Source organism: Protopterus annectens, chromosome 2.part0, assembly GCF_019279795.1.
Source record: "Protopterus annectens isolate FY-2018-M chromosome 2.part0, PAN1.0, whole genome shotgun sequence".
Taxonomy (NCBI): Eukaryota; Metazoa; Chordata; order Ceratodontiformes; family Protopteridae; genus Protopterus; species Protopterus annectens.
The window spans coordinates 1,404,573,462-1,404,586,636 of record NC_056728.1 but is presented as its reverse complement, the minus strand read 5'-3'; the positions used below and the strand labels follow the sequence as shown (position 1 = coordinate 1,404,586,636).

The following is a 13,175-nucleotide window of genomic DNA, read 5'->3' as shown; positions in this document are numbered from 1 at the left end:
CAGAACATTTTGTCAGTCTCAGGGCAGTACATGAGAAACTATCAACAGTTAACCAATACAGAACAGTTCCAAAGCCTGATCTACATATTCTGCCATTAAGCCTTATGCATAAAATGTCCTCTGGTGGTAGTGTTTTGTGTGTGTGTGTGTGTGTGTGTGTGTGTGTGTGTCTTTCGCTTTGATATAGAACTGAAGGACGACACAAACTCAGTCATGAGAACAGTCCATGCGGCATTCTTTGAGAATGTGTAACTCACGCAGTTAGACAATGAACTGAAAGCTAATACTTGCTGACAAATGATCCCTGCTAACACCAAAACAGGGTCACCATGGGGTACAAGTCAACCAGGCTGTACACTATATAAGCCAATAAGGGGCAACGTATAGCCAGCATTTACTCTATCTCACTATTCCTTCACCTATGACATGAATATGGCCAGATAAGAGAAAAAAATGCCAAGCTCCACGTTAACACTGATAAACAAAGAAGCATATAACTGAAGGATTTGAAGTGGATGTTCAGAGTTTTAACCTGCAACATAGGGTGTCCACATGAAAGCAAAGACATTTGTCTATGCACTCCTTTTTCTGCGCATCTGCAGCTGAATGTTTCCAAAAGAATGTTGTACCACATATATTTTACATTTCCTTATCAAAGATGGCTAACAAACAGGATGACAATGCAATAGAAAATAAGGTAATTCACAGGACATCTCAAGCTAATCATCATAAAAATTCAGCCTTGTTCAGTTACTACTCAGTAAAAGACATTTTAATAACTCATTTAGATAACATTCTCATTGTTTTATGGAAAAAACAGTATCTTCATCATCCTTTTTTGTCATGTTCAGTTCTGTACAATTTCAAAAAAGTTCTGCTAAGGATATAGAATAATGATAAAAAAAATCTAGAAAGAATTCTAATAAAATGAAGGAAGTCATTTTCATGTATACAGTAGAAATTAGTAGTAAGACACTGAAGTGCAATACTTCTGTCTAGAAGATGATTTTAAAGGTAAAATAAAATATTTTATTTTAAAACAGAAATCATTTGAGACCCAGTGATATAATTGATAGTTTTTTTGTACCTGTAAAAACATATTTACATATAACCATTACAGATTCTTTTCTTTTTAAACATCACATGTACATCAGCACCATAGTACAAAATGCTCTTTTAAATCTACATCGATATTTACTTGGTCCTGATACAAAGTATTTGGAGGAAGCTTTCAGAGACAACACAACCTTAGCAATGTCATTACCGAGCCATGGAAGGGTCCTTCTTGAGTATGCTTTTCCTAAATTAACTTGTGGATTTCAGCTTAGCCACCCTGGCAAAGGAATGCCTCCAAGGTCTTGACTTACAAAACAAAGTGATCACAACAATATGTAGATGGGCAGGAAAATGGCAGCTGAGCTGTAATGTAAAAAAACTGTGATTTTGTTTTTTTAAAAGGTATTCGTTAAAAAAAAAAAAAAAACTACACCTTATAATCACACGAAAGTCTCTGGAATGAAGATGAACAAGTTATCAAGTGAGAAGGCCATGGACTAAGGGTATATATACCTACTCCACCCCAACCCAACATATATACATACATATACAGCTGAAAAACACACACGTATTTCATAAAGGTAGAGATTTCAATAAATAATCTGCAAAATAATAATAATAATAATAAAATAAAGGACAGTACTGTAAACAAGAATAACCAAATGCATGCACTGGGTTATTTTAATTTCACAGACTAGTCTACCCTTTGCTTGCTATTACAGTGTTATTGTTATCTGCTCACAAATCAACCACACTTTTTTACTATAATGGACAAAAAAGGGCACGTGCACAGTGTCTTCTGAGACGGACAGATTCTGCTATGCTTTCTTAACCAAATAAAAACAGTAAAAACTCTGGATCCTTTTTCAGAAGCTGTCTGCCCCACTCCTGCATCAGCTAATTTAAAAACTCTCACAAAACGCACTTGCAGCTGATAATCACCAGCACAAAAACATAACGGGTGGCGCCTGTGTGTTCAGAACTGGAAGTATAGATCAGAGAGGAGGAGAGTGGCAAAACAAGAGCTCAGAGCACAAAGTAATGGAGCTAGTCCTACCAGTTCATTGGGAATTTAAGACAGAAAAGTCTACAATTTGACCTTGGGGGAAACTGCCACACACACAAAGCAATGTGGAGTGCTACACCAATAACTACAGCAGCAAAAGTTTATGTACCACCAAACTTCCTGCTTTAATACTACAAACTGTCATACAAAACTGCGTGTGTTTGGATTTCAGTATGCAAACTGAACCCCTTAGAAGTACTCAAAAACAATGAACCATTTCTAGGTACTGGTTAAAACTGATTAGAATTGCTAATAGACAGATCTTATGGAATCGCATTAAAGATAAGGGTTTGCCAAGCTCCATGTTCAGTTTTAGTAGCGTGATGCACATCTGCTAACTTAGAGGAGGTCACTGGTTAGTAGATAAAACAAGACAAACAAATACTTTGTATGCATTTTGGTTAAATCATAAATGTATTACCTGCCAATCTGACATTTGCACACAAGTTTGCTGTCTGACATAAAGAGACTAATGAAATGGTGTATAGGCAGGACCCTACTACTAACACTATTAGTACCTCCATAGCTGCTTCTCATGTCACTTCGAGTCAGACAGCTGTTTTGTCATTATGTGACAAGTGAGTCAATGTGCAGCAGTGTGACATTTGCGACCTGTGCTGCAAGGTCAGCCTGCTGGGCTATGCCCAAGTACTATAGGTCTGTGCAGATGCACATGCCTGTCCTGGACTGTGGAAAGTGATGCCACAATTCCAGAGTCTCACCTCTCTGTGGTCCACTGCTGATCACAACCTTGCATTTTAAATGCAGACCCTCAGGAAAACCAGTATGGGCTTTATGATATAATGAATTCTGGAAATGTATCAGACTAAAGCCAGCTCAACATTCAGTGCAATACAATTAAAGTAGCCACTATGAAGACAGATATTTCAGCTCAGCCATGTGTACTAACCAAGGTTTAGTTGTCCATATTACAATTATTAGTAATAAAAATAAAGCAATAATTAAGTCCATTCGTTACTGGTTCCCAAACAGTTCATGAAACTCTTGCATCCACTCATCAGCTGATCCTCCTTTCATTATAGAGTCTGCTAAGTCTGTGCTTTCAGTTATGCCCGGAAATGAACCAGCAGCTGACTGACTACCATAACTGTAGCATAAGTCTTGACTGATGCTTCGATGATAGGCTTGACTTTGACTGCCAGGAACAAAGGAACCACCAGGCATCTGTTGACTGGCGGCTTGGTTAAAGGCTTGCATGTTTGGAATGCTTTGCGTCATGGCAGTCATTACAAGTGATCTTGGCTGACAAGCTCTTGGCTGACCAGACAAAGATGGCATCATCTGCCCTACCATTGCTGGGTTTAGGTTCCTCACTGTTCCAGAAGCGTCCACAACAGTCTGACTAATTGTTTGAGGGAGATGCTGCTTGGCAGTTCTAGGCTGTCCATGTGACATCAGATAAGCTGTATTGTTATTAAATGAGGTCATTTCTCCACTAGTCCTTCCTTGTATAGCCTGCAAACTCTGTTGTTGCCAACCTTGAACCCCCTGAGTAGCATTACCCATCATGCTTGGAAGTCTTGGAGCCTGGGCTCTGGGTAAAGACTGCCCCACAGTTCCTTTCATTTGTGGATGTTGCTGAGACATTGCAGCAGATGCTAACATGCTTTGGGTAAATCCTGCAGGCATTCCAACATCCTGTGTAGATGTGGGCTGCTGTGGTCCATGGCCAGGATTATGTGGCACATTCATGCCACTTTGGTTTGGATGCTGTAACATTTGTCTCATTCCTGTGTTCATACCATACATTGCTTGCTGGTTAGTGACAGCTGTATTGTAAGGGTTCATTGCCATTTCAGTCTGCCCAGCAGCTGCAGGCATGGTTGCAGGATTTTGAACAGCTCCCATTGAAATCATGCCTGCATTCTGGACCATAATTCTTGAGCTTCTCATATTCTGAAGAACGGCCTGGTTTCTTGCTGCTGCCAAATCTTGTGGAGAACCAACTGCAAGAAAAAGAAACATGAAATGTAAATACTGTATTCTAATTTAAAGTGATAATATTCATTTTGGTAAATGATTCATTCTGAAGAGTTTGACTTTGCTTTGCTTTTCACTACAGAAACTAAATCCTGCTAGATGCAAATGTTATGCTTGTTGGAATTCTACTTGTTATATTTAAATCTTGTTTTTGAGAAAGCATCCATGACCCAGGATGATCAGCCTAGAAGAGAAAAGAGCATGCACTACATGACAGCTCTCTAGCTGAATAGTAAGTTGTCATATTCTGGACAGCTCTAAATTGCAGACTGGAGAAGGTACCACTGGGAATACAGACAAGTAGATGAGTGAATAATATGTCACTGCATAAATCACCTCAAGCAGAAAAAGAGGAATAGTATATTCTTGGCTAGATGACAGAATGGCAAGTCATTACACTAATGGTACCCCTGAATATGGTGTGTGCATGTCTGTGTGTGTGTGCATGCACATTTGTGTGTGTGAGTGAAATGTGCAGGCATGTGTAAGATAAGAAGAATGCAGTTTATAGTTTACCCTCTCTGTAAATAAGAAAGGCTTCAGTGGGTTTAAAATGCCAAAATGTACTGAGATAGAGTGACACAGTGGCATAGCAGTTAAAACTGCTGCCTCACAGTGCTTGGTTTTCCAGTTTAGTTCTATTCTCAGCTGAGCTGCCTTCTGTGTAGAGTCTGCATGTCTGTGCAAGTCCATGTGTGCATGTGTTTTGATGGGTACTTTGGTTTTCTCTTTCTCCTACAACCTAAAGATATGTAATAAATGTGTGTGTGTGTGTGTGTGTGTGTGTCTTGCAATGGACTGATGTCCCATGCAGAAACAGTTTCTCTGCCTTACACCTTTACCCCCACTGACTGCCAGAATATGTTGTGGCTCCATCATAGCCCTAAAATGAATTAGGTGGTTAATTAGACAATGAATGAATCAAGAGCAGCCAGACAAAAAATAATCCAGAATCTGAAGTGATCTTCAATTTTAAGTTAGTTTTGAAGTAATTTTTAACAATGCTTTAACATGAATTAAAGGAGTGTGCTTATTTATTACACTTTGCAAACAAGGTTAAGTACTACTGAACAGAATAATTTACACATGAGACACAAGGGAAAAAACTACATTATGGAAACGTGCAGGTTTCTTTAAAAATAAATAGCTACTACAGTTTATATCACACTTGCATATAAAATTATCATGTCCTATTTTTCTCAGCTACAATTAAAATTTCAAAATACTCCTGTAAATAAAGACTCATGGAGATAATTAGAACCAATATCAGTAAATGTACAGATGGAAAAGAGCTGATACAATTTTTGTACATCAGTTGAACACGATAAAAGCATTATAGGTTCATAGGTAGGTACTAGTCTATCGGCCCTAGGGCATATGTAAGCCTAGTGAACAAGGTTCCCTGGCTTTCGCCACCCATGGATACTATTTACATGTGCCCCTATCTAGCAGGGCCACCAATGTGATTCCCGGGGTGAATTTCCTATTACCCTTCCACTCATCTAAATTTTTCTTGAAGAGTGCTAGTGAAAAACTCTGCTTGACATAGATAGGTAGCTTGTTCTACAGTGTGAAGTCTCTGGGACATGAATCTATACCTCCAGCATGTTCTGTTAATTGTGGTGACAAGGTTTAGGTCTCTGGAGCATGTGGCTCTGAGGGATTGGTATTTCTTTAGGTGTAGCATGTCCAGCAGCTCAGTGTGACATAGTTTTGTTTGTTAGGCAGAGATCACCTTGGAGTAGCCCCTATGGAGTAAAGCCGGAGTTTTTTGGGTGTTCAGCATAGGGTAACTGTTTGAGTCCCATAATCCTCTTTGTGAAGTATTTTTGTGGCCTTTCCAGCTGCTGCAGATGCCTTGTAAGGTACACTCCAAATGGGGTGTTGTACTCTATAATGGGTCTGATGAGAGCCGAGTAGAAGGGGAGAATGACTTATTTTTTCCTGGATAAGAACCCTTTCATGATGAGGTGTGCCACATAGAAGGATTTCCTGACTACTGTATTATTGTGATTATCAAAGGAGAGGCTACTCTCCACTAGAGTCCTGAGGTCTCTTATCACACCTTTGGCATTAAGTGGGCTGCCGTCTATGTGGTAGTCCATGGGTACATGGTTTTTACCAAAGGGGGTGACAATGCAGTTTTTGGCGTTGAGCTTGAGGCCATGGCTCTAACACCAGGCATCAGTCTCTGTGAGGCCCTTTGGCAGGATGTCCACGTCGTTTGGGGACTCGACTATGGCACCCAATTTGCAGTCATCTGTGAGCTTGGTCAGCCAGAATCCCTCTGTATTGGTCTGTACTTCAGAGCAGTAGATCCCAAACAGGAGGGGACCCAAGACTGAACCCTGTGGTACTCCACTTGTCACAGGTTTGGAGTTGGATTTGAAATCCACAATTTTTACAGTGTGGGTTCTGTCTGTGAGCCAGATGGTGACCCATCTTGTGACGTATGGGTTTATGCCCAGCTTGTTGAATTTATCTATGATACCAGAATGGGGGATGGTGTCGAAAGCCTTGGCAAGGTCGAGATAGGCTGTGTAGACTGCCTTACCCTCGTCCACGGCTTTGGTGACTGTTTCAAAGAAGTTGATCAGGTTAAAGGAGACCCGGTGGGGTCCAGAGTTTGGAGATTATCAATATCCTTGTTTATGAGTTCCATGATAATACAATCCATGGCCTTGCAGACCAGGCTCACCAGGCTAATAGGGTGATAGTTCCTGGGGTCCGTGGCAGCTCCCCCTTTGTGGAGTTGCACAACTATTGCTGTGTGCCACTCAGTGGGTACAAAACCTGTTGAGAGGCTATGACTGAACATGGTGCTTAGGTGGGGGACTAGTTCATTCTGAAGTTCATGCAGAATGCAGCCAGGGATGTTGTCCGGTCCCATGGATGCTGTGTCCTTGGCTTTTGATAGCGCAGTTTTCACCTGTTCAGTTATGATTGCAGGGACACTGCATTCTTCTGGTATGGATATGGGCCCTTTAGGAGGTGGGGGATAAAGTTGGAACTGGTCCTATTAGCCAGGATGTTGGCGATATCAGTTGGTTCAGTGAATTTTATGCCATTGTGCTGTATCTCAGAGCAGATCTGGGTGTTGCCACTGAGATTCATGACATAGCTGTATAATGCTTTGTGTTGTCCTTCGAGTCAGTGGCAATCTTTTCATAGTTTGCTTTGGAGGACTTTATGAGGGACCTCAGCTTCTTGCTGAGGCTGACCAGGGAGCTCCACTACTTATGGGATTTTATTCTCTTTTGCAACAGTTTCTTCCTTCTGTTGTAGGGTTTGGTAATAGCAGGGGACCACCAGATTGGTTTCCTTTTTTTGAAGACTGAGTCTTGGTTCTATGTTCTATTAGGGCTGGCACAATCCATGCACCCGTGAAGGTACTTATAGAGTGCATTTTGTATAGGATTTGGCAGTGGTAACTGTATTGTCCATCTGCATGGGTGTTGTGAAATTGGCCACATCTGTCTTAAGAAGCACGAAGTTGGCTTTGGAGAAGTTTTTTACTGTGGTTTCCTTAGTGGGGGCGGGATGTGGATATCTAGGGTGATTAGTTGATGGTCAGATCTGACCAAAGAGGAGTTGACTTCAGGTGTGGAGCACCTGTCACTCATGTTGGTAATTACTAGGTCTAGGATATTATTGCCCCTGGTAGGGGTGTGGACAAGTTGATCCAGGTCATTGGAGTTTATGAATTCTAGGAAGCATTGAGAAGTTGGTACAAGAGTAGTTTTCCCAATTAACGGTGGGGTAGTTGACATCTCCCAATATTAGGGTGTTAGGTTGTACTCTGATATTCTCTATTATATCAAGAAAAGACGAGTGGGAATCCTGGGGCATGGTGGGGGATTTGTAGCAAGCTACAATATGGATTGATGTTTTGCCCAGAGTTAGTTGCACTTGGATAATTTTGGATGAATTATGTTGGGCAACTAGCCTGGTGGTGTGGCTGTCCTTAATGAATATGGACATACCTCCGCCCTTGGTGTTCTGTTCCTGGTTTGATGGCCAAAAGGTATGGCATGAGTTATATCCTGGTAATGCAGGGGGGCTCTCTGGAGCCATGAACCAGGTTTCAGTCACTGCACAGATATTGATATTCTCCATCTTAAGGAGTGTCTCGAGTGAGTGCATTTTGAGGTTTAGACTTCTAGCTTAGAGTAGCATTACCCTAAGTTTTTGCTTGCCTATATCAGTTACCGTGGTGGTTTTGTTTTTTGAGCTTTGCCTAAAAAAGACACTATAGGAGCGGCAAGAGCCTTAACCAGTATCCAGAATCCCAGGGGGGACAGGTGCAGGCCATCTCCAGCAAAGCATCATGGCCTGTCAACCATGTCATTCCAGGCAGAAAAATACTGGATCCCCTTTGAATGACACCAAAAGTTTAGCCAATTGTTGAAGTAAATCATTTTGTCCTTGTATTGTGGTATAATTCTGGGCGAAGGGTCATACCTGCCTGGATTACAAGATCAGAGAGCTCCTCCATGTCTCTTTTCATGCAATCCAGGGAGGTAAGTCTCAGGTCATTCACACCAACATGGACAATGACTGAGTCATATTTGTACTTGTGGAGTGACCTGAGTGTGTGGGTTATGTGGTGGATCCTGGCACCTGGCAGGCAGCTAACAGTAACCTTCTCCTTATCTATTCTGGTGAGTGGAACATCAGTGTGCCTGACTATAGAGTCACCTATGACCAATGTGTTGGGTACATAGTTTTGCCTTATGGGAAGTGGTTGAGTGGCACACTGAGTCTGTGTGTTATGCGTCATTTGGGTTGTGGTGAGGGTTGGAAGTTGCTTGCGTTTCTGCTTTGGAGGTCTCTGTTGTTTGGGTAGATACTTATTGAGAGCCTCTGAGAATGATTTTGTGTGTCTATGTGTGGGTCTTGGTGGTGCAGATGTACTGGGACTATGTGGTGTGTGTGGTGTGGAGCAGGTGTTTGCCCTCTCCTCCTGACTGACAAGTCCAGTCTTGGGTTGAGAGAGCTTTGCCTCCAGTTTGGCTAGATAAATGCATCTCTCACAGGTTGTAGTGTTGGGTGGTAGAAGGAGAGGGTTGTCGGTGTACATGAGGCAATTGCTACATTGCCCCAAGATGCCCAGATTCATCAAGTAGACAGGAGAGAACACCGGGAGCTGTCCCTTGGACATGCTTGGGTAATCACTTTTTCCTCTAGACAGTGAGGGTAGTAAGTACTCAGCTTAGTTCCTCAAGGTAACTTTGAGGAAGATAAGTAACAAGAGTACTGTTAGCTACTTGATAATGAGAAAGGTTTGGTGTTTCAGAGATTTGTGACTTTAGTGCTATCAGTTGTTTTCAACCAGTGCTGAGCACAAAAAAACAGATTCAAGTGCTACATATGAGAAACTGGCTAGTTCTAAGGGAAAAACTGAAGAGCAGACTTTAAGGCGCCGGGAATAGTTTAACCTTAGCTAAGCGGTGTTGCGTGATGCGCAAACCCTGTAAGATCAAAAGAAGAGATCTTGGACTCCTTAAGATCCTTTGTGAAAAATGTAAGAGACATACTATTGTGAAATCCAAAAATTAAAAAAAAATATATCTCAACTGAGTATTTAAAAACAGAAGATGATGCAGAAGTCTATAAGCCATGATAAACTCTTCAGGTAACAATGAAGTGCTGAAAAGGACTCAGGATAGCACAGAGATACAACAAGAAACATTGCTGCCTTACAGCAAGGAGTTTGATTCTCAGCTGGAGTGTTTGCTGTATGGAGTCTGCCTGTCCTCTTCGTGTTCAATTTTTTTTCCCCTGGATATTCCAGTTTCCTCCTACCTCTCAAAGACATGCAGTAGGTTTACTGGCAATTTCCAAACTACCCAAAGGGGAAGGGGGTGTATGTGTGCGTGTGTTTCTGTGTGTAATGTGTAAGTGGCTAAGTCAATGCTTTCTAAAAGAGAGCAGTGTTCTGGCACAATTAGTTTCAAAGCTCCGTTCCTACTGGCTGATGGGAAAGGTTTTGGCAGTCCCGCAATCTTATGTAGTGAGTTATCGGAAAAAGGATGGATGGGCAGATGAAAATTACTCCCAAGACCACTAGTGGCTTGAGAGGATACTGATATGGAAGCTGTTAAATCAGGAATGGAATGAACAGTGTTTTTCATATTCATTTCATTTTGTTTTATTTATTATTTCAACAAGTAATTTCCAAAACAGAAGTATGGCAAACTGCTGAGGTACGTGCATCCTCTGCTGACCTGAAGAGATCAAACAGCTAGCTGCCACTGCCCTAGGATGTCTGTACAGCATGGCATGTCACTCACTGGGTGGGGGGGGGGGGTCAGAATGTCAAGGAGTCCAGAGAAGTAGAATTCTTTGTGACAGACCTCATAACAAGGATGATAAGGTTCATCAACTTTCTTACTAAGACACTGCTTCAGCCTTTTCTGGGAGAAGAAAGAGAGACCATCAGCTATCCCAAAAAGACTTCAAGAGCTGCAACTTTTTCATAAGAGACTGGTAATCTGACAAATGCTAATAGCAGGACAACAACCATTTATACTGTTCTCAGAAACAGGGACACTGGTCCCCTCTTCTCTTGAAGGAATTGATAGGGAGGCAATCTCTTGGCATTAGCTACCTAAGGAGAAGGTCTGTGAAGTCCCTCATGTAGCAGCCACAAGCAAGAAGCAGACAAGAAGTTAGTATCAGATACTGGGTTCCTAGCATGAGGGAAAGCATCAAATGATGGTGAGGCTCACATGCAAGACGGCACAATGGGTCCTGGTAAAGGCATCGGCTGGTACTCTACGATCATGTTCATAGGTGTTTACTAGGCTAACAACCACAAGAGCCTTTTTAAGCCTAGCCATACATCCAAAATCTTTCACATGTTCTGATACCCTTGATAAGTGTAAGCATGTGCCTGGGAGATAAACTATGTGCTCCTTAAACCACTTTGTTGTTTCCTTCTAAGTGGTGTAAAATGAGCAGGTTTTTAACATGACATCTGTGACTGAAGGCCTGCTCAATGCTAAATAGCCTAAAAGAGCTTGATCTAGCCTTACCGTTAAGTCTTTGACACTAGGGGAGAGGAAGGAAATAAACTACAGAAACCCATGTTCAACCTCAGAGCCATTGCCTGAGGACTCAGAAAGAAGCCACTCCCTCACAAGAAAGTTGGAAACCCAAGTGATATAGCTTTGAACTGTGGTCAGGGAAGAGTCTGCCACCTGCAAAAGGGCAGATATCATCAAAAACGTGAACTTGGAAGTAGTGTACTAAGGCTCCGACGGCTGGCTGGGCTACCATTCTCTCACCTTTTCTCTGCATTCTGACTCTCCTGACAAACCCTTGGCTGGCTACCCCTATCACAGCCACCATGGTAACATCAAGAGAGTTCTTTTATTATACCTGCACCACCTGGCTGGTTTGAAGCTCTCTGAATGCAGTGCTCCTCCCCAGGCAAAAGAAGCTTCTTTATGGGGCCTTCCCACAGACATGGACATTGCAGACACTCTAATAATGTTTCAGTTTCTGCATTTCAGTACACGGGAACTTTCCTTATCAAATTTATTTCTGGTCTGCCACCTATGTCTCTAATAGATAGAGGGAGCCTGTAAATGCTTGACAACCCATGTGCAAGTCTACATGTACTCCATAAAACAACTTTAAAATATCAACCTGCCAGATACATTTGGGAAGCAAGGCTAGACTTAAAAAGGGACCCAGTGGTTATTAGCCTAGTTATCACCTATTAACATATGTTAAAATCCAGCCTTCAAGAATAGCAACAATAAAACAGGAAACATGAGGCCAGACATACCCTCCTAACCCATCACAGTAATGCCACAACACATGCAGAAGATGAGCACAAAATCAATCTTTGAAGAACTCTACAGAGACTATTCCTAGGATGAAGAACCCAGCTGTTATTCAGTTTACAGGGCCTCTCAATGGAAGGTCATTTACTTCTAGGAATCTCAATGTACCCTGTGTAAAAACTCTGGATTGCCAATGAAATGTAAATTAAGCTAAAAGTACATATGGGTGTAGTAGACATCATTGAGCTAGGGTTTTTAAGTCCTGTCCATCAAAACCCAGCTTGTTGACCAAAAGGAGTTGAGGGAGCTGGACTTGCACATCCAACCCCAGGACCCAAGTTATAATCCAGCCATGTGTTTAAGTCAGGTTCTGTTTACACCATTATTGCCCCTCCCCCACACACACACACACGTCATGCCCAAAGAACAATCTAAAAGCCACTGTCATGTACAGCAATACAAAATGGGTGGAGAAGGAGTAGAGCAGATATAAGCAATCAGATGATCAAAAAATAAGTGTCCAGAAGACAATGCAATACAACAACAAATATTTCCTTATGTCCTGAATACATCAATATTCAAAACATATGCATTCTACTGAAAATAAGGAGGCACACACAGTCACCACTAATTACAGTAAAGTTGGACAAAATGAATGTACCACTATGGCTACAAATTTAATTTGTGCAGTACAGGCATTGATCTTTCTCTCTGGGGCAGCCATTTTTCAGAAAAAGTACCACAAACAATTAATAAATAAGAATCCAATAAAAGTTAAAAGTCATCTGGGTTTCTTCCAGAATCTCAAAGGTATATGTCAGCACTGGCGTAAACAGAAAGAAGACCAAATGTGAGATTACATCTGACATTTACTACTGCTACCCGGGCAGCAATATATGTGAGAGTACCACACCAACAAAAGACTATGGGAAACTAAGGACAACAATGTTCTCAGAGTGACTTTATTAACAAATATGCACACACACACACACACAAATATATATATATATATATATATATATATATATATATATATATATATATATATATACACATATACGTATAAATACACATAATTATCTCTTTGTATGTCAATACATCTATCTATATATCATACACACACATATGTGTGTATTACTAAACATTACACACACAAATCGTCAAGATACATTCAGTCTAATAAAATCGTCTAACTTACTTTTCAGCAAAAATTTATTTTGTCAACTACTAAACTGACCGAAAAAGGAAAACGTTTTTCC

The 13,175-nt window shown here is 41.2% G+C and overlaps 1 protein-coding gene across 1 annotated transcript in view; it reads right to left on the bottom strand.

The window, feature by feature from the left end:
• Positions 1-746: 746 nt before the first annotated feature.
• MAML3 (mastermind like transcriptional coactivator 3) overlaps positions 747-13,175 on the bottom strand; it is a 1,503,256-nt gene continuing 1,490,827 nt past the window's right edge. Inside the window, exon 5 of the mRNA XM_044061628.1 lies at positions 747-4,089. Coding sequence (XP_043917563.1) covers positions 3,098-4,089 — 992 coding nt within the window. The 3' untranslated portion in view covers positions 747-3,097. The remainder of the gene's footprint in view (positions 4,090-13,175) is intronic.